Below are 22,222 nucleotides of genomic sequence, written 5' to 3'. Positions count from 1 at the left end.
TATATATTTTTGATCTTTTCCGTACACTTGGAATAAGAATGAACACGTGCCGTATCTTTGCTTATTCGAATTTTATGTGAACTGTTCACTTTTCAAGTAATCAACGTTGGAGTTTTTTTTTTGTCATTTTATTTGGCTTATGAATCTTTGCAATTTATCATACAATGCAGTTTTCCTTTTCAATATTGCAATTGGTGTTCTTTTGCACTTAAATATTCCTTAATTGCTACTTTTCATGTTTGCTTTCCGTTCTTGAAATCCGTTGATTGTATATTATGTTTTTCTTGTTAGTTTATCTTTTGTTAGGATGTCTCTCGCTTGTTAGGATAGTTCTCATTAAAAATTTGCATCTGTAGCGCCCCCTCTAATGATTTGTACATACAAGTACATGGATGTGTGTAATTGTATATATATTTTTTAAATAATAATAGCTAATACATATGTATATTGTATATATATATATCTTGTATAATCGTTTTCAGTTTTTGAGTGGTATTTAGTTGCTTTAAAAGGAATCGCAAGCTCTTGAAATTCTATGAACGGGTTTAAAACGTGCCTAGCCAGAGGCTAGCTGGGGGATATAAAGCGGGCCAGCTAAGAAATAATTCACGTTTCAGTTTTACAATTGTACATAATTTATGGTAAAAAAATAATAATTGTGTTGAGAGAAATGATAAACCAGCGATTGGCCTTAGGGGGCGTCTTCAAGCAGCTCGTTTCGTTTCTTTTCACACTTAGTACATCATTTAAATGCTACGCAGACGCCTAGGGCAGGAGCAGAGTGGAGATGGAGCGTGTTTATCTGCATTATGTAGTCTCTCCCTTACCGCTGTCATCAGCGGACTCGGCATCATCTGTTGCAGAAGCTGCAGCTGATTTTGCCGACAAACCATTGTTCGTGCACTTTGCATTGCCATTATTTTTGCTAATTGGTGCACTTTCCCCGTTGCCCTCTTCATCTTCATCTTCATCGTCCTCATCCTCATCATCCTCCTCATCCGAGTCTGTTGGCAAATCTTCGGTCTCCAAATCAAAATCATCATCATAGAAGTTTGCATCTAGGCCGGACTCTGTGCTTGGCTTGACCGTGGGCTTCAGGCAATAGTCCTCCAGTGTCATAGGCACCACAATGCCTTCGCGCTTGGCTTCCGCATTGGCGGCTAGTGCCTGTTTGCGTATTATGTTCGGATATTCGTTGTCCTTGCCCTGCGTGATATATTAGATCTTCATATGTTGCGATTGGATTAACACTTACCTGGGAGTCCCGCCATCGGCGATACATCACCGAAGCATCCACGTTGGCTGGCGAGTATGTATTGGGCTCGTTAAGGAGCGAAATAACCGAGAGAAGAATGGTACGCACATTCTGTGTAGGATTCCAGCGTTCGCAGGGAAGCTCGCCGCTTTGAGGATCATCAACAGGCGGATGCAGTATGGATATGCAGAGATCGCCGTTCTCGTACACATTCGGATGCCATACCTTGGTGAGGAAGCGTATGGATGGCGGCGAGTACGGGTAATCGTGTGGAAATTTCATGTGCGCCTTGAAATAGCCACCTTGATATAGTGTATCTGGCGGTCCAAAGATGGCCACCTCCCACTCAAACAGATTATCATCGTTCATTAGCTTAACGCGAAATCCTTCGACTGGTTCCTCCTGAAGCGACTTGTACTCCATGGCCAGGGCACGCACAGCCGAGCTGCTGGGTGTCGTCGTCAACGTTGTTGTTGTCGTGGAGCCCGCGCCACCGGCTCCACCAGCTGCCATCAACGTCGACGACGCATTTTGCGATGTGGAGGCGGCGGTGGTCATTTGTTCACCTGCCAATTGAAAAAAGTTTCTATGCAGCAACTTATTTAGGTATGTACGTCGATGTGCGTGTGTGTGTGTGTTGCATGTGCGTGTGTTTTAAATATGTATCAGGCGTACAGGGTCAATATCTTATATACGTAGACGCGTACGGAGGGGGAAACAGCCAACGACTACGGATTCAAGGTGAGCAGCGGCACTCACACATATAAAAATTGTTTTTGCAAATGGAACTTGAAAATTTTGGATAAGCGATTGAGCAAAATGCGCTGCGTTTCGTAGTCTTGCGTTAGTCGCCTTTTTTTTATTATTAACTTATATTTTTTTCGTAGAAAAAGATTAAAATTGTACGTGTTGTTGTTGCTGTTGTTTTGAAGCAGACAACAAAATAATTGAGACAAGCAAAAATAAATTAAATGAATGTATGTGTGTCAGATGCGCTATAAATACATTCATAGCCTACTATGCTTAATACGTACTTCTTTTGGTTAAAAACTTGTAATGAATAAGCGGCTTATTGGTAGCTTTGTATTATTGTTATTTCCTTTGCAACAATTTCACTTTACACATATTCGCCATAATTAGAGATTCGATACTACTCATTGTATGCAGGGTGACATTTTATTCATCGATATCGATACACTGTAATTAGCATAGCTTAAGGAGTGTCGATAGTTTATTCGTGCGATATATCGGTATGTGGCAGCCGCAATACATCTGTACATCCCTAGTAGAAAAAAGTGGCGCATCGCTAGTGTATACACAAGTGCTGAAGCTGCAAGTCGTGCGTGCAGAGACGCGAAAATTATTTTAAGAGCCACGAAAACTAACCCATTAATTAAATAAAAAAAAAAAAACAACAACCAGCCGCGTCGGTACACCTAAAACGTAGCTTGTGGATAATATGTCCTGCGCTCAATATGCTACAACGCGGCGCACTATCTACGCTTAAGCTGTGAAGGGACGGCAACAGTGAAAAAAAAGAAGCAGCAAAGCTAAAAAAGTGCATACTGGAGTGGCTGCTGCTGTGACTGCGCGAGCATAAAAAATTGAAATCGCCAAATCGAAGCAAGCGTATACACACACACACATATATAAAACAAAGATCTTGTAATATTCAATTAACATTTGAGAAATCTTAACGAAGAAAATAATTACTACGTTCGAAGAAAATTCAAACAACGCCCAAAACAACAAAAAATTAACAGATACAAGTACGAGGAGCTGAGTAACAACGACACAACGAAAGATTATGCATTTATCTTTCAGAGACAAAATAGCAACAACAACAACAACAACTACTACTAGTACTACAATAACAACGCAGTTACATTCCAGTGGAAAGTAAGGGAGAAATAGAGGAACATGTTTTTAACCAGCATAAAACAGCATAAAATTATGAACGAGCACATTTTTCTGTGAAAACCGAACGCCCGAAAGAAAAGTGTTGCCTACACAAACACACACACACGCAACACACACATACGAATTGATATACATAACGCGTACGCAGGCAAATAACCGCACACAAACAAACAGACGCTTACAAATATCTACACACATACACACACACACACATATATACACTCAGAATGTCCAGCTGGGCTGAGCGCGTGCATCGACGCGCCGCTGATTTGGGCAACGTTGTCACATCCTGCGGCCATCCAGCGACCGCTCCCGCCTATCCGTACCGCTTGGAGAAGGTGAAGTTCGGTGTACCCCTGGAGGAGGTATGCAAGCACAACAACAACATTCCTGGGCCGCTGCTTGTGCTCATATTGAAACTAAACAAGGAGTCGCCCAATCGACGCGATGTTTTTCGTGCGCCCGGCCATCAGGGCGCAATGAAGAAGCTCATACACTTCCTGCAGGCGGGCCGACTTGTTAACGTTGACAACTATTCGGTGTTCACCATTGCCAGCGTATTAAAGAAGTTCCTTCGCAAGATACCCAATGGCATCTTCGGACGCAATGGCGAGACGGAGCTCTTTGCCATTAACGAGCTGCAGAACGAAGCCGAGCAAACGGACCGTTTACACAGGTGAGTCGCCGACATTGTCAATTATGTATGCACACACACACATATATATATATACATATATATATATATATGCAAACTGTGTGTTGATGGCGTGACACGACTTCATGTACAATATTTGATATATTCAACATTAATTGATATTGCAAAATGTTAATAAACATTTTGGCGCCTTTTTGATATCCCATTTGCTGTTTATAAACAATAATTATGAGTATGTTAAGTTTAAGCCTTTCATTATATGCTGCTGCATAAAAATACTTATATATCGTGCTTACACGCACTCATCTCTAGTAACGTTGATGTACCCATCTCATGTCAGTGTGTGTGTATATGTGTATGTATGTATATTGTAACTAGCTTGCGGTAAACTTGCTGAACCGGATCTAGATTTGGTTGCAGCTCAAGAATCTTCGCTACATACACACATGCTGGCAGATGTTGGGTGGGTGTGCGGGGAATAGAGGGGGGTAGCGGGTGAAGAGGTCTACGAATTTAGTTGAAATTAAGTGAAAAGCGTTGACTACTATGCTGCGCTGTTCACTGTTGTTGTTATTGCTTTAGCTGCGTTTCATGCCCGTTTGACTAGGCACTTGTTGACACATTTGCCAGATTTTCACCAATTTTCACTTAAACGCTAAGCGCAGGCGACGAAAATTGGCTTTGAGAAGTGCAAGCGGGCGGGCGGGCGGTCGGTCGGGGTGTAATCCCCTAGGCCCACAGTAAGTACTTAGTTTGCAGCTGTAAATTGAATGTTTTTCTTGCTCGTTTGCTTTGCGCTGATTCGCGTTGCTTTGCTTTGTTGCTGCAATCGATTTCTAACCAAACTGAATTAGAGCATAAAGCGTGGGCAAACAGACGAAGAGACAGACAGACAGACAGACAGGCCCACGCATGCTCAATTAAAATAAATCAAATAATGTTGCAGTTTTGTAATTTGCGATTGTATTCATTTTTTTTTGCAACTGCAACAACAGCGCATATTGTGGGTGAAATAGAGAGTGGGAAGAGTGGTAAAGGGGGGGGGGGGGGGGGGGGGGTGGGGGGGGGTAAGGAGATTGCGAAGTGAGCGGCGCTGGCAATTAAGCATTAATAACAATCGCAATCGATATTATCTTTCGCTTTTATCGGCGCTGCAGCGACCTTGCCAGCTCGTAATGCTGTTGAATTGGCCATTGACAGCTGTTTGATTGCCGACGCTTTATTTTAACATTTGTCTATTTTGAGTTTCTGCCCGATATTTGATTTTGTTAATACGCGCTGCCACTTTGATAGATGACGATGAATGGCGGTGGATGCGGCAACTACGTCAGCAACAGCAGCGGCAGCGGTAGTGGCAACGCTGTTACATTAATGCTAATGTGCGTGTAAACAAATAACGTCAGCAATAAAACATAAATTTAAAATTGGGTATCGGTACATGCGTAAAAATCGACCGCCAAATAATTTGTTCATATCAGCAGCAGCAGCAGCAGCCGCTATTCAAACTCAAGCGTAAATTTCGATTTGGTTACTGTAAACTTTTCGTCCGTGGTCAGCATACAATTATATACACATTTATTGTTGTAATTGTTTATGTGTTGCTGCTGCCGCTGCTGCTGCTGTTGCTGCTGCGTTTGCTGTTACCTTTCTTTTGTTTATTTACATTTTAGGGCAGGCACAGGCCGCCAAACGGCAAACGGCAAGCGAACAGCGAAAACATCTACAAAACGAACACACATTCGCATTCACACGCACGCACACACACATACGCACACATGCACACGCACACATTAAGCAATCGCAATCAGATTCGTTGTCCGAATCAAACAAATGCGCGAAAATAGCGACTGCTGCCGCTGAAACTTTTATAAATAGATAAAGAGACGCACGTTTGAGACTTTGTATCAATTAACGTAAACGTAAAAACGTAAGAGCAAGCGCAACCCAGCAAACAGGTCTCTCACAAAACTATTGGCACTTAATTCAATCACTTGGCACATCGTTTGTTCTTGTTGTTCTTGTTGCTGTTGTTGTTGTTGTTGCTGTTGTAGTCGCTGCTGTTGTTAAGTGTTATTATTATTATTGCAGCAGACGGGCGACGGCAGCTACGACGTCATGGTTGCACGTTTTTGCAATAGACTCGCATATAAAACCCTATATATAAGACCATGTGTGTGTATTTTTTGTGTGTGCTTCTGTTTGTTAAATTACATTCTAGAAAAACAACACACAATCAAGGCGCTGACGTCGTTGATGTTTAAGAAAGTTTAACGGCAGGTGTGTTGCCCATGTATGTGTGTGTAACCTCTTTCCCTGACTGCCTCTCTCAAACACACACACACACACAAGCACACTCCATTGTTGTCTCTCTCAATTGTTGCTGTGTTCCTGTGGCTTCAACTTGTTGCCTAGCTGAAAGCTTTAACGGGCTTCCTTCTAAGCTTATTTTTGCGGACGCCTGTTGCGCTTATACGCTTGTAAGTTAGATAAAGCTTAAGAACGTCGGTTAAAGCGTTAGCAATGCAGAAAAGCTTTGGCGAGCTTTGTTAAGTCTAATCATAACTTAAAATATATGCACTGAATGTTAATATATGGGCTACTCGAATACCTTTATATATATCTATAGCATTGAAATTGGCTAATTGTGAGGCGCGACTAATTTGCATGCATTTTCTTAAGTACTTAGACATTGTCTCGTTCGAAGATTTATTTTCAAACATATCTTTTTTCGGGTTAGACCTTTTCGTATACTTACTAGCAGCTGCCTGTCATATCATGTATATTTTCAAAGCTAATAGGATATTTGCACAATTGCCTGGGCTGACTTGCTGCCTGCCTGGCTGGCTGGCTGCCTGTGACAATAGTTAGGCAGAGAAACCTTCCGTTTGTGAATATCAATAAGTGCAAAAATTGCCCGCTTTTGTTGGTCTAGACAGGCGAAATGGCAACTGAACAGACGGCTGGCAGAAAAAGAAAAAGAGAAAGAGAGAACAAAATAAAGGGCAGGGACAGGCTATAGAGACAGAGACGGAGACAGGGAAACAGTTTATAACAAAAGCCGCATTGTCCAATGCATTAACAAGAGGCGACGTCGCTGTCGACGTCGCTGTCGCTGTCTTGGACGTCTGTTTGGGTCTATTGCAATATCGACTGATGTTCACTTCCTGATTATTACATTATGTAGTCAGTCCCGGGACTGTAAAGAATTGTTTTGTTTTATTTTGTTTTCATTTCTGTTCTGTTCAATGTGCTAAACTCTCGTCATAGTTGTTTTCTTAAAGGGCTTCGCAAATCGCAACAACAAATTAATATACATACATTTATAACGAAAAGAATAAGAATAAACTGCTAACTCAGAGTTTTCATTGGCCACGGGCTGCATAAATAAACTTAAACTGCCGCCATAGTCAGACAGTCAGGCAGTCAGTCAGTCACACAATATAAACAACATATAATGCCCAATGCCCAAACAAAACCAATAAAAGTAAAATAAGCGAGTGCACAATATAAATATACATTCATATATAACGCATATAAACACTGATCTGTTCCACAGTACTAAATGTGCGTCAGTGGAGCTCATCATCGAGTGAGTCTCAGCCCTTCCCCTGCTGCTTCTACCTCTTCTTCTTCATATTCATGCTCATATTGTGCATCTGTCTCCATTTACCCCAACTCGGGATCTCTTCCTCTGCCTCTGGTATGACTTTTTCAGTGAATGCCCTGAACTTTTGGCGTGTAGTCGCATTCATAACTAAACCATATGCCGGACAAACACTATACAACAAAAACGATAGAGTAAACTTTAGACTATATCAAATTGATTCTAATAATAATATTATATGGTTTGAAAAAAAAAGTACTTTCAACTGAACTCTCTCGGGAATTATCTAAGTTGTTGCCGTAATTTGTCATATCATTAGCTTTTACTCTGTTCTCCATACATATATATTTTGCTCTATAGTGTTAACTGGGCATTGTCGTTGCTATACCCTGTATTTCGCTACAAAGGGGTATCTTAAGGCGAGGCGTATTTATGGAATACATGTAAAGCATATATATATAAATTCTCGATCGCTTTCTTTATTAATCTGTTTGGCAATATATGAAGCTATTTGAGCATGAAGATAAAAGTTATATCAATCAAGAGTTAAAGTAATATATCACTTGGACTTCTTGGTGTAAATGAATTATCCTAAAAATGGTAATGAGTAAAACAAGTACATGGTATCTGCTTGCCGAGTACTCGACTTCGATTCCTACTTGTGGCTGGGCCATGCAAGTATCGTGATGTCTGTACTAAGTACATGTATGTGTGTGTGTGTGTGTGTGTGTGCATATGTATGAGTATATGTTGAAACTGCTTCTTCTTTTTTTTGTCGTGCTTTGCGTTTGCTGTTTCACTTGGCTCATTATTATGACGTATTGTATTTTTTGTTGTTAACGCCAACAACAAATTCTGCTGCTGCTGATGCGGTTCGCTTTTCGCATCTGTTTGAATCTCTCATTTTTGCTAAATGAACACAAAGGCTTTTGGGGCGTGGCGCCGCGAAGCCGCAGACGTTGAGCCGCAAACGCAATCGAAGCCGCATTGATGAATATTGATGCAGCTGCAGCTGATGCAGACTCTAAAGATATACTTGAAAGATATGCCTATATATATATATATTTATAGTCGATCGACCACTGCTTAGTAAGCAGAGACTGTGTTGCACGATAAGCAACCAAGTCCTATTGACGTCAATACAGAAAACCATGGGCTTTTCATTGGTCTCGTATTCTCTTTGTTCTCTCGCAAGTGCGTTAACTGCGATTCCAGTGGATTGTGCATACTATATTCAGATAAAAACCAAGTAGGATCTTGGTATCCTGACTCACTATTTGCCTAAGCTGTGAGCTAGGGTTGTTAAGACTTAGTTTCTCGTGATCTCTCAAGTATACATATAGATTTTGACAGTAATTATGCTTGATACAAGTCATAGTATGGCTGGGTGTATATAAAAAGCGATTAAACCTCTTGAATGCTTCCGATTTCAACAATCTTGCTACTCTCTTCCTTCTCTCTCCCCCCTTTCCCCTTTTGCCGCCTGCACCGCACTTGCGACTCTTATCAGCCGGCAAAGCTCGCATCTGAAATCGTTCAAGTGGCACAAGAGTTGTGGGAATATCAAAACTGGTTTCTCTGTAGGGCACAAATACGTAACAATGCATATATAATACATGCATCCATATATGTGATAAATACAAAAAATTAACAACAAAAAATGAAAGAAATAAGACAGTTACAACAATAAGAAGAAATAAAAAGCAAATCAAATGCGGCACTTGAAAAGGCAGAAGAGTGCGAGAAAAAAAAAACAGTGTATGTGGCCGACATATTTATTTTTTTTTTTATGAATGAAAAACACAATAATAATAAATGATTCATCTATAATGTGACGCAGCGTTGGCCTTAACAGTAGCTCACACACACGCGCCCAACAAATATGCAGATACGCGTAAAACATACGAAAAACTATTTAGCATCCAATTCAGAGAAATGCCTTTAATATAGCCGGTTTCTAAAGTATTATGTAAATATCCACGCTGTCTGGCCACACGGCGCATGCGTAACGCGTCTCGATTGACTATTATATAAGGCGGCCAGCTGTATGCGCCCAAATGAGGCTCTCTAATGTATCCCATTAATATTACACATAAAATCATGTGTAGAAATAAGAAAGATTGGGCCCAGTTGAGCGTACTCGACTAGCAGATGCTCTATAACCATAATTTGTAAATGAATTCAAAAATATATATATGTATATAAAGGAAAAGTATAGAACATTTCGCCTTTCTATGCGATTTTCAAAGATTGAAGATATTCCTACAACTTTTGTTAAGGCCACAAAATCGAACTTGACTAGAAGATGCCCTATTAACAGGTTTTAGTTGACAAAATAATTTATGAATATTTGTATGAATAAATTACATATAATACGGAAGTAAAATATATAAGATTCAAGTAATTCCTTAAACTTTAAGGCACATCATAACCAGGTTTTAATTGCCCCAACAAGACAATCTTAGTTTATAAAAATATATGTATGAATAAAATACTTTTAAAATCTAAAAGTATACTTAATGCCGCCTTTCTATGCGATTTTCAAAGTTTCATCAGCTATCAAATCGAAATATTGTTATTAACGATGACATTGGCTTAAAGTAATGTCATTTTTTGGCTGAAAACTATCATTTAAATGAAGCAACAAGTTTTAATTAAATTGCTTGAGATTCAAATAAGTGAACAGCTGTTCGAAGCAACACACTTTAGATATTTTCTGCTTTGCAATAAAGTCTTGTAGTAGCAGCCATTTAATTGCAGTTTTACTGCTGTTCATTTACTTTCAAGCATTGCCCGTCAGCACTTAATATCTGTGAAAACAGCTTTCAAAGTTCATAAAAGCTTTCAGACAGATTAATGGTATAATATTCTTCAGCCGCAATTTTCTCGAAGCTTAAGCTAATGTCATCGTTATATAACTTGAACAAGCATCCAAATGAATAGCATAGTTATTGTACCTTAAAATTAATCAAATTGAAAAGCGCATTAATCATCCATTAGGGGTTTCATAGGAAACCCAAAACTGTCGTGCGGCTTATCGAATCGATATCAGACGACAACACACACTTGCTATGCTTAAGCAATCGTGTTCAATTGTATTATTTGTGTTATTTTGTTTTGTTTTTTTCCATTTTTTTTCTCTAACGCATTCCATGTAATTGATGCAATTAGTAAACGATTTGTACGCATTCCATTTGTGAGTGTCGCCGAGCAACATAAAAATAGTAAACAAAAGCCAAACAATGCTGATAGGTCTTAATAATAATTGATAATCGGAGCTATCAGCTTTATATTCAGTTTATATTCTATTGTTTTTATGGGTTCGAGTTCGAGTTCGAGGTATCCTCATTATCAGCTATGTCCTCCACATGTAGAAGTCTTCGTAAACTTTAAAAGAAAAGAGTTTAACACTTCGATAAGATTAGACAGTGGGCCATATAGAATATGTTATTACAGCGGCGGCACGTTTTCATTTTTTTGGGTTTTGTTTGCTTCACATCGGGTCGTTGATATCGATGGGGGCCAGACCCGAGAAGTTCAACCCATAGGCTAGGCGGCCATTGCTCGGGTTGCTGTATCGTATCTCTCTTTATTTGCTTGGCTTTTTTAATGAGGAAACAGGTGAACGCGCTGATAGTTAAAAGATGAAGTAACTTTATAAAGCCTTGACCCATGATACGAGCACTTTGCTCTTTAAAAACAATGTTTATCACTAATTCAGCGTTAACTGTCGACTAAAATTTAAAATAAATTAAAATCTGTGTGTGGAGCTAAAAAAGTTCAACTTGGTCAAGTTGTTGTCAATATGATTTTAAGACTTGCTGCTTAAAAATTGGTTTAGTTGAAATACATAAAGATATGGATTCTCTACTATTTTGTGGAATTTGCTTAAAAATAAAACTGTGGAAATATGAAGCTGCCTTCTTATTTTCTGAATCTAAATAAATCAGATGACACTTTAAATAAACTTTATGTTTCTATACCCTTGTGGAGAGTATTATAATTTTGTAACGCATAGAAGAAGATATCTCCGACCCCATTAAGTATATATGTATATAATAGATCAGCATCAACAGCCTAGTTGATATTGCGAACTAGTGTGTTCTTCATTCGTCTTTCTATTAGAGACAGAACATATATATGAACCGATCGAATCGGACCACTCTATCATGCTATAGGAACGATCGGTTGAAAAGTAGGCTATTGAATGAAATCCTTTTTTCGTTTATCTAGATATCTCTATAGTTTCACTATGCTCCTCATATATATGCTTAATCTTATCAACATCGCACTACTATATCATATAGCTTTCATAGGAGAGATCGATCTAACAGTAGCTATGGCAATTGTTCTGTTTTCCCCGATATTTTCATCATCATTTTGGAGCTCCACTATTTTCACATATCTGCAAACCATGAATGTCTACAAGAGTATTAAATAGTCGGTCTGCCGGAGATATCTCAACTTTCTCGTTTTTACGTTTATTGTTCTTGCTCTTGTTTATTTAAAAGCCTTAGCGATGTCATGATTTCTTCTCTTGTGTACAATTTCTTTGTTCTTCTAATCAGAAACGGTTTTATTTTTGTTCTTTAAACTATAATTGGAATTGCATTTAAAGGCCGCCCTTTATTGTTGCAGCTAATCAATGCATTTAACACCCTTACAGGTGTCTGCTGCTTTGTCTGCAGCTATATGATCGAAACTGTTCGTGTTTGCTTTGAGCCTCTTTGCTTATTGTATGTCAATTCACACCAGCAGCTAAATATAAAGGGAAACAGCGAGGGGGGGGGGGTCAGAGTCTTCTACTCCTTATATACCATGTATTATAGTATAATTCATTGTCAAGCGTCGTTTATGGCCTTCGACTATGTGTGGTTGTATCTTCAAGTTTTCACTTTTTTATGGGAGCTGCAGATGCGAAGAGCAAAGAGCATTAATTGATTGGATAGCTTTGATAGTTGCTTAGTTCGCTTCGCTGGCTCGCTAGTCTCTGCCAGTTGTGTAACGAGCAAGACAGAAAGAGAGAGATAGAGAGAGAGAGGGGGAGAGTGAGAGGCAGTGACAGGCAGAAAGAGCGACCAGTTTCGTAGTTTATTCGTTAGCCAGGTTTTCCAAGCCGCACATGCCAAAATGAAAGTGTGAACAATTCAAGCAGCTGCTGCCTCTGGCTCTTCCTCTAGCTCTAGCTCTAGCTCTAGCTCTGTAGGCCCACTCCCCCTCAACCCATCTCTGTGGCTTTCTTTGATGGCCCTGGCTAGACAATGAGTCAGTGCACTGCGGTGTAATGAAAATTAAAAAATATGAGTAACACTTGCTTCCACCTAAATCCATATAGATAAGACGATCTTTACACGGCTTCTGACTTGACATATATACAATTTTTTTGCGACATTTCTTAATATATGTATTCTTGCCCATTCTTTGCAGACTGTTTGCATCACTGCCCAAATATACGCAACATCTATTAGTTTTACTCTTTGGCACATTCCGCGTTATCGCCAGCAATGCGGCCCACGCATCCACGGGCATGACTAGTGAGGCTCTGGGCGTGTCTGTGGCGCCCAGTTTCTTTCAATCCTGCGTCAGCGACGGCAAGACGGCACGCATGGAGGATGTGCTCAAGTTTAAGGTAAGTCACACATCTAACTAGGCTCTGCTTCCTGATACTTGAATCGTTTCTGTTTTTCTGTCTTCCAGGTGGCCACGAAGATCATGCAGCACATAATCGATAAGTTTGCCACACACGATATCTTTGGACGCGAAAATTATGAATACTATGCGCGCGTCACGGGACGCATTCTGAAGGTGCAGGACGAATGGATCTGCAGTTTTCAATATCCGCCGCCGCCACGCGGCAAATTGGCACAACAGAAATATGCATGTGAGTGGATAAGTATTCTAGAGCGTGAGAAATGTAGACTTGAGTATTGCACCCATAACTTAAGCGAGGAGCAGGCATTAAGATGGGCTAACATGTAACATAATGATTGATAGAACTTTTGTACGTCTACACATAAGATACTTGATGAATCGAGCGTCAAACTATGTTTTGAAGCTTAAAACTGTATTCCAGAAAACATTCCCATAATAAGTACGTTTGTTTTTGAGCCAGAAAACTATTTTATATAGTAAGTGGTAGTCCGATGCATATTATGCAGAATATGCGGTATTTAATTGCATATATTTATAAATTCTTTGAATATGAACTGAAATGGAATTTATGCCAGTCGACCTGTTTCTGAGACGCAGTTAGTTATGACATAGTATATCAGAAAAACACCCACAACCACAGAAAAACAAACTATCTAGTATTAAAATCTCAATAAGGTATACAGATTTAAGTTACAAGGGTTGCTTCAGAATTTTCCAGCGGTATACTGTACAGAATCGATTAGTTGGATATGCATGGTATAGCAAAAGGGCCATAACTGTGCACTTATAGAGTATAGATAATGTATATGGTAATGTTTTCTTGATTTGAGCTTGTCTAATCAAATCTCTTCTTATTTGCAGTGCAACATTCTTTGGAGGCCGAAAAGACTTGGTTGCAGTGCCAATGCGAGCGTTGGGGCTTACGTGAGTACCAATCGCATTTTAAATTGTTTTTAAGAACTGTTTATGCCTACTTAACTATATATCTATATATATTTATCATCATCTGTATCTATATAATCTGTGCTATTCCGACTTGGGGTCTGTTCTGTGCTTAATTCTTAAGTGCATTGCTTGGGCAATATGTTTTTGGGTTTCTTCGCTTTGGGGCTTAACACACGTTATTCACACACATACAATCACAAGTTTTCGCTTCCCCCTCTCTCTGTCTATCTCTCTAATTATGCACTCTGCTTAAGGCACTTTCGCTCGAATCACAAAAAATGCTCTATGTCTACATATTTATATCTATTTCATTGCTCATACAAAACCTACCAACTACGTACGAACTACTCTTAAAACCGAAACGTGTTGCATGCAGTGGCCCAGGAGGAATCTCGCTCGACGCCCGCACTGCTGACCAGCTCCAGTTCGGCGCTGGAGAACAGCGTGCTCTCGCTGGGCGTATCGCCAGAGCACTCGTTCATCGAGAGCTGTGCCCGTCTCTCTGTGTCGCTGGAGGGACCCGGCATCTTTGCCATGACCAGTTCACCGCTGCCCGCCAAGCGCAATGGCAACGGCAATGGTAACGGCACCGACTATGACTATGATGATTATGTGGACGATGATGAGGATAACGATGAGCTGGCCCATGACTTTGCAGCCGAGCTGGAGCTGAGCAGCATTGCGCCTGCCACGCCAGCACATCAGCAGCAGCAGCAGCAGCTGCGCGGCTTTCAGCGTTTGAAGCAGCGACATCAGCACATGATGGGCGCGGCAAGCAACTCGCAGGAGGATGACGAGGACGAGGAAGATGATGAGGATGACGAACTGACAACCGTGAAGCGTCGCTATCGTCAGAACAAAAAGAAGCCGCTGCCCAGCGGCCATCACCAGCGACGCCTGCGCACCGGCACCAAAAGCCTCGACGGCGGCGGCGAGCGACGCGGAAGCAATGCCACAGCCGCGGGAACAGTTGCCACGGGAGCGGCCACAGCGACAACAAGTACAGCTCTCGCCGGCAGCAATGGCGGCAAATTGAAGCAGCAACAGAGGACCTGCAGCCGTTGCAATCGGGGCATACGTCACAGCAGCTCCTGCAGCTCGAATTCGGGCGGAGCCGCTGGCTCGAATGGCGGCGGCAATGGCAACACCGGAGCCAACTCTGGCGGCATGACCATGGAGGAGCTGCGCGCCGTCAATCGCTATGCGGAGAGCACCAAGAGTCTCTCGTATTTGCCACAGGTGAGGGATAAGTTCTGGCCTGGCTCTAGAATATCCGTTTAAAAGGAAGCCAACCACGCCCAAAAAAAACAAAAAAAAAAAGATAATCCCAATCCAACAACCTTCCCCTAGCTTTTAGCCAACTTGCTCGAATTTTAAGTTCTGTATTCTTTTTGCAGGTTTGAGCAAGCAAACTGCAAAAATATCTTTTGCGAATTATTTAATAGTTTATAAGAATTTTTCTTGATTTGATGAATTTTTTTCACTTTTGATTTGTATTATTATTATTATTTTTATTTCCTTATTTTGTAATCTCTAATATATTCACGCTGTGTATTTGTTTAGTTTTCAATTGATTATCATTTTGTTCAATTACATAATTTTTTCGTTTAATTTGTTTAATTTGATAAAAAAATAACTTTTGGACAGCCGATTCCTGCCACGCTATAAACCCACTTTCACTTTCTTACTGACCGCAATTTGAATTCTTAATTAATCTAAAAAAGGATTTTTCTAAAATTTTGAACGTTTTGCTGCGCCTTCTTTCTCTAGTTTTGTATTTTGTGCTATACTACTTATATATAAATATATATCTAACTAAAGCTGCGCCTGCAACAACAACAACAAGTACTACTTACAGACACACAACAAACACCCAAACACACACACACACACACACGCACACACACACAAATAATACAACACCTTTTTACATTTAAGTGTAGCTGTAAGCAAATCTGGCACTAAAAGCGCAGAAAAATACTCGAAAAAGTACAAAAACTACACAAACTGTACAAAAAAGTTAAAGACACAACAACAACAATAACAATTTTGTTTTGTTCATTATTTGTTTGTAATTATATTTATCAATTATAATTTTGCTTATTTTTTGTGTTTTTTTTTTTAATATAAATATGTAATCTTAACAAAAACTTAATTTCATCAAAAACATAATATGCAAAAAAGAACAGAATTTTACACAAATTTTGTTAAATTGATTTAAGGCTATATATTTTTTGCTACAATAAAAAACACGTGTATTCTAAGGAATAACAGATTGCGTATATAATTTATATAAATTTGATAATACACAAAAGAAAATACATTTAGAAAATATATATATGTGCATATATATTTATAGGACATATCGTTGTCGTATCAAGATTTAAGTCCAGACACATTAAAAGCAAACAATTGAAAAACAGTTCGCACATATATCTATAGTTAATATCTTATCAATAATAATATTATTTATCTTTTGAAAACCAAAGCAAACTAAAATACAAAACACCAAAAAAAAAAAAAAACAACAGAGCACAAATGATTTTGTTTTAGTTATTTAGTTAATAGCTTAAGTTATGTTTAAGCCGCGCAATTGTTAAATTTGCATTGTTAATTGTTAATTTGTAGTTTTGTTTGTTGTCGTCTTGTCGTAGCCTCAATTAACCGAACTCTTTGTTTGTTGCTTGTGCTCGTATCTTGTCTCCTGTCTCTTGTTTCCTTGTCTTGTTTTATGTCTTTTTTATTTAGTAGTTAGCCACAGAATTAACACAACAACTTAACTTTTAGTTTAAGCCACACACACACATACATACACACACCAGAAAGCGCCGCAACTGCATTTGCAAATTCCTTCATTGTTTCACAATTTTTAAATGTTTCATAAAGTGTGCTAAACAATTATCAAACGCTTTATTTATGCCAAATTGTTATTAGCTGCAATTTTGCTTACATTTTATTTTGTTTATAATAAAACGGAGGTATTCACGGACGGGGTTAAAAGAACTAAAGCATTGCAAATATCGATTTTTTTAAACTAATTCCATTCACAGTGAATACCTTTTTGTTTTTGTATAATTTTTTACCGCACTTTTTTCCTGCTGCGCTGTGCTATAAAACATATATGTAAATAATATAATATTTATAATTTTAAATGTTAACAACTTTTTTTTATTTATTAAAATTTCCGTTTGTATTTTATCATTTTTAATTTTTCTTTTAAGCTAAATCTACAAATGTCTTGAAAATTTTTTAAATTTTAAGCAAAACAAATTTAAAAATTGAGCCTAGCTAAATTTGAAAAGAACAAATTCTTTTTAATTATGAACAAAACCAAATATTCTTAATGCCAAAACTCTAATGCGAAATTTTTGAATCCCCGTCTTCCCCCCAAAAAAAAACCAACACATCACAACAACGACACATGAAAACAACAAAAAACAACACAAAAATCTCAATGCAAAAATCCAAAAATATAAATCACAAACACAATGTGTTAGGTTCATGAACGGCAAACCGCACGCATGCGCACCCGCTCCGAGTGGTTCTTGGGGCCTCGGGATGCGGTCGTCTCGCTGCAGCTGCCGGCGGATACATGCAGCAACTGCTGCCTGGCGGTGGCAGCCGCCGCTGCTGCTGGTTACCTGGGCGGCGGCAGCACACGCGACATGCGCCAGACTGTTGCCGGCGTCGGTGGAGCGGCTGACATCGATGCGGAGCGCAGCCAGGCGGCGCTGCTCTATCACTTCTATCGCAGGCAGCAGCGTGAACGGGAACAGCAGCCGCAGCTGGACGACATGATGGACACCGAGGATAGCTACAGCTACGGTCGTCATCAGCAGCAGCAGCAACAACAGCAGCAACAACCACAGCAACAACAGCAACACATACATTCCAAGGGTCTGCTGCGGCCGCCGCAGCAACAGCAACAGCGCCGCCTGCTGCTGGACGCCAATTCGGGTAGTTATAAAACGGAAGCCACACTAACCAACAATCACCACCAAATCACGAACGCACCAGCTGGCAAGCTAAAGCAGTCTAACAACATTCGCAACAACAGCAGCAGACACAGCAGCAACATGTTGCAGCGGCAACACTTGCAGCATGCTCAAAGCTTTTATCTACACGAAACACTCGACAATTCTTGTTACTACTCTACACAGAATCTACCTGTTGCTGCAGCTGCTTCCTCTGCTGCTGCTGCTGCTGCTGCTGCTGCTGTTGGTGTTGCTGTTGCCAGCCATATAACTGATTCTGACAGCGACTGCGATTCGCTGGATGGACGCGTGCTGCACACGTTGCAGGCACACGAGCTGCAGCAGCATGTGCAGCCAGCGTCGCTGCTGTTGCGCCATTCCACGCCGCTTATGTTGCATCGACAGCAGCAGCGACATCTGCGCCTGGCCAGCAATGCGTCCGCCTTATCGCTGTACCAGTCGTTCGAGACACAGCGCAGCAACAGCATCATCCATCGCAGCAGCAACATCAGCAGCAACAGCAACAGCAGCAGCAACAACAACAACAACCTGGTCACAGTCATATTTAATGTTTTGGATTTCCTGTTTTAAAACAGTTGTTTTTTATGTTATCATTTGTAAAATCATCCATTGACTAAAACAGTTTGCAAGTGGAATGTCCTGTGTTTTGTAGCCATGTCCATCTAAAACCGACATTTGCTCACATGTTGAGATATCTTTCAACATTGCAATAAACATTCACATACTTGTGTTTAACATGCATTGCAAATAGTTCTCTGAACTGTTTTTTCGAAATCGATTTTGTCTAAGCATCTCAACATGAATGTTATTAACTATTTGATTTTGTAACATTTGTGTATTTGTGTACATCATGCAACATATCTAAAATTGTAGATTCATTTGATGAACGAACCAATATGGAAATATGTCAAACAATTAGCAGTTTTTTCAGATATGATAGTGCTTGGAATAGACAAGTATATATTTTCCGTTAACTCAAGCGATTTATGGAAAAGTTATCAACAATCTTTGAGTTTTTGAAATTTGTTGACTTCGACTTTCTTGGCAATACTCCAAATCCGAAATATGATTATTCCGAGTATATAACTGTGGTTCTCTTAACTTCAACTATATATATATTATATATATATTCAGAGTGAAGTCGAATCGAAATATATCATTTGCATGCATAAAAGAGTTTTTCCGATCACGAAACTCGTCAGTTAGATATATTTTAATAGAAAATAACTTTTTGTTATCCAAATATTTGTACCGTAAATATTTATTTATAATTCTAATGTTATTCATGTATACTTATCTTATCAATATAATTATGTATGTATGTGCGTGCATGTGGAAAGCGAAACATTTATTTCGTATTTATTTTATTGCTTTTTATGTTTAAACAATTTGAATTCTGTTTGTATTCAAGACAAATATTTACATATATTTATTAAATTTGTGCTAAAAGAAATGTTAAGCTTTTGTTTGTTTATTTTATGTATAGGACATTTAGAAAATTATGTAAACACACACACACACACACACACACATACACAACTCACACACACGCATCACAGATTCACACATGCAAACATTTTAATGTATTTCCTGTAATTGTTGTCTATATTGTTGTGTACTAACTTATCCAAAAGAAAACCCACTGTGTTTTATGTGTAATCTGCTTGTTATTGTTGTTCACGTTTATTTTTGAGTAGTTTGTGTCTGTTAGCAACAAAACGCAACACGCCCACCGCAGCAGCAACAACTACAACAACCACAGCCACGATTAGCTGAGTCCAACAACCATCCATCCAACTAAAACCATAAATGACAACAACAAAATAATCTTTGCAAGCCGAGTCCTTTTTGAAGCCCTGTTTAATTGATGAACAAATTTTTGTTTTTCGTTTCTCTTCTTTCGCTCCCGGCCATCCGATGTATATACATACATATGCAATACGTAACCTGTGTATATAAAATCCACACGAAATTAGTTGGCAACATCCGTTTGAGTAACAGCGCCGAGTCCATACAGTACACAGCGCGTCGACCCAACAACATCATCAGCAATACCAACAGCAGCAGCAATCCCAGCAGCAACGCCCGCCGCCTGCTCATCAATGTGCCACGCCAGTATCCATTGCGTTCCTCGCTGCGACGCCACAAGGAGAAGCAAATCGGCGGCAGCCAAAGCAACAGCAGCAACAGCATCAGCAACGAGCAGTTGACGGGCGGCGCAACAACGGCAGCAACTGTTGCTGCTGGAGCAGCGTCGCTGAACAAGCCGCTGTTGCTGGTGGGTCTGTTGCCCGGCGCGGAGCAGCCGCCATCGGTGCGCAACTCCATCGCGGACTGCGGCAGCCTTGACTATGACAAAATGGACACCATGGAGCATCAGCTGAGCGTGGAGTGCAGCACAACGTTGAGCTTCAAGCCGCCGCGGCTGTAACAGTAGCGGGACCAGCCGGAGGCCAAGTTGGAGGCAAGCAACGCAGGCTCAAGCAACATATGAAAAACCAAGTTAATTAATTCAATATTTGACTAGCGTATAATTCAATTTTAAATGGAGTTTTATTACAAAACACACACATCTATATAGTATATATATATATATATATGTTTTGTATTTATGTGTATAGCAAGAAAAGGCTGATTTTCTTTAGTTTATAACGATACAAATTAACGGATATTGCAACAAATTGCCAAATTTTATTTGAGACAGAACAAACAGCAGGCAGCAAAAGCTGTACGAAATGAAATTGAATGCATTCTTTTGTTGTATCCATTCGAATATATATGTTTAAATTCAATTCAAGAATCTCTACGGTTAGTTTAAAAGGGAAAGAACAGAATTCAAAACACTCGGGAACATTGTCAATAGAAATCATAAGCTAGGTGCATTTCTTTTGTGAAACCTATGAACTGAGCATTAACAGAAATATCAAAAGCAACGACACACATAGAAGAAACCTAAACAAATTTCATTTTTGTACATACATTATTACAGATATCCAAGATTTCAAGCCCGTTTTTTTTCAAGCAAAGACTCATCCTACAATCAAAATCAAGAGTTCAATATTGTAAGATACGCAACTCAAACTCAATATTAATATATACGTAATAGTACAAAAATCAGGTCGAAAATTTAACAAAAAATAAAAGAGCAAGATGAAATATGCATATTATAAATACACAAAAACTTATAAAAACCCATGTATATACAATTACGTAGCATTTAATTAATAGATATTTAAAAGAAAGTTGTAAAATATTTATAGCTAATGTCTGTGTGTCCAAAAGATATATATGTTATATTTATCTAAACAAAAAAAAACCTAAACTAGGCTAGCACAGCTCGGGCAATACGATCGAGGCGAGCCAAAACAATCCACGGTAAAGGTGCGCAGAAGTGAAAACAATTTCGACTTCATTTAATACAAAACCATTCACATACTTTAAGAATTAGCCCAGTTTAAGCCAACCGACTAAAGCAATCCCAACTGAACAGTATGCCATTATCACATCTGCATAATGTATGCTCCAAACTCGTTCACTGCCCCGCACAACCTATTCGCAATGCCCAAACTTTACGCTGCTCCTCCTTAAGCCTTAGCCAACTAATAACTTGCTGATTTTTCGCGTTATTGTGCGAAAAATCCAACAATGTTAGAATTCACTCGCTGTGCTACAAAAAATTGTGTTTGTTCGAAAACAGAAAACAAAACAAAAACAACTTGAATTTATACTTACATATATGTAACTAGGCTTAGTTAAACCTTAAACAAATATTCTAAATTGGCCATTTCATACATAGTATGATGCCAATCTATAAAAACAAAAAACAAAAAAAAGTGAAGTGAAAACAAGCAACACCAATTTGTTGATTACCAAAACTTTTATTATCAACATCATTTTTATATTGCCCGTTCATGTTAGGCTATAAGCTATATAAATATATATATATTGTGTATTGTATATGTATAAATCTTACATAGTACGATTTCGAGTGAAGTACATTCATTAGCCCTTAAATATTAGAAATCTTATGTTTATTGTATATGATTGCTGATGAGAATCAAAGTTGGAATTTGCCGCATAAAGCAAGACGGTTCTATTTCCATATATGGATAAAGTACATTCATAATTTTTAATTCTGCTGCGATTGCATTTCGAATATATTTTTCAGATATATTTTTAAATTGGCTTCTTTTGTA

The 22,222-nt window shown here is 39.2% G+C and overlaps 2 protein-coding genes across 7 annotated transcripts; one reads left to right on the top strand and one right to left on the bottom strand.

The window, feature by feature from the left end:
* Window positions 1-617: 617 nt before the first annotated feature.
* Window positions 618-2,371, bottom strand: LOC115770163 (ubiquitin-conjugating enzyme E2 R2). Of its 3 annotated transcripts, none has more exons than XM_030715339.1 (3): window positions 2,290-2,371; window positions 1,256-1,821; window positions 618-1,206 (listed from the first exon to the last, which is right to left on the bottom strand). In XM_030715339.1, the coding sequence occupies exons 2-3, from the start codon at window positions 1,811-1,813 to the stop codon at window positions 808-810; spliced, it is 957 nt and encodes a 318-aa protein (XP_030571199.1). In that variant the 5' UTR covers window positions 1,814-1,821; window positions 2,290-2,371; the 3' UTR covers window positions 618-807. The 3 variants fall into 3 exon arrangements, with proteins under 3 accessions (XP_030571199.1, XP_030571185.1, XP_030571191.1); XM_030715325.1 differs by lacking the exon at window positions 2,290-2,371 and adding an exon at window positions 2,015-2,194; XM_030715331.1 differs by lacking the exon at window positions 2,290-2,371 and adding an exon at window positions 1,931-2,030.
* A 262-nt stretch (window positions 2,372-2,633) lies between these two features.
* Window positions 2,634-21,205, top strand: LOC115766784. 4 transcript variants are annotated; one of them, XM_030710802.1, is made up of 7 exons: window positions 2,640-3,024; window positions 3,080-3,851; window positions 12,862-13,063; window positions 13,132-13,315; window positions 13,948-14,010; window positions 14,408-15,270; window positions 17,529-19,222. In XM_030710802.1, the coding sequence occupies exons 2-7, from the start codon at window positions 3,403-3,405 to the stop codon at window positions 18,594-18,596; spliced, it is 2,829 nt and encodes a 942-aa protein (XP_030566662.1). In that variant the 5' UTR covers window positions 2,640-3,024; window positions 3,080-3,402; the 3' UTR covers window positions 18,597-19,222. The 4 variants fall into 4 exon arrangements, with proteins under 4 accessions (XP_030566683.1, XP_030566662.1, XP_030566667.1 ...); XM_030710807.1 differs by adding an exon at window positions 20,003-21,205 and having other exon boundaries at window positions 2,641-3,851; window positions 17,529-17,988; XM_030710814.1 differs by lacking the exon at window positions 17,529-19,222 and adding an exon at window positions 15,429-15,510 and having other exon boundaries at window positions 2,648-3,851.
* The last annotated feature ends 1,017 nt before the right edge of the window (window positions 21,206-22,222 follow it).

The sequence above is a fragment of the Drosophila novamexicana genome, unplaced genomic scaffold (genome assembly GCF_003285875.2).
Source record: "Drosophila novamexicana strain 15010-1031.04,08,12 unplaced genomic scaffold, DnovRS2.1 tig00000009-arrow-pilon, whole genome shotgun sequence".
Taxonomy (NCBI): domain Eukaryota; kingdom Metazoa; phylum Arthropoda; class Insecta; order Diptera; family Drosophilidae; genus Drosophila; species Drosophila novamexicana.
Note: the sequence above shows the minus strand (reverse complement) of the source record. Positions and strands in the feature narration are given on the sequence as shown.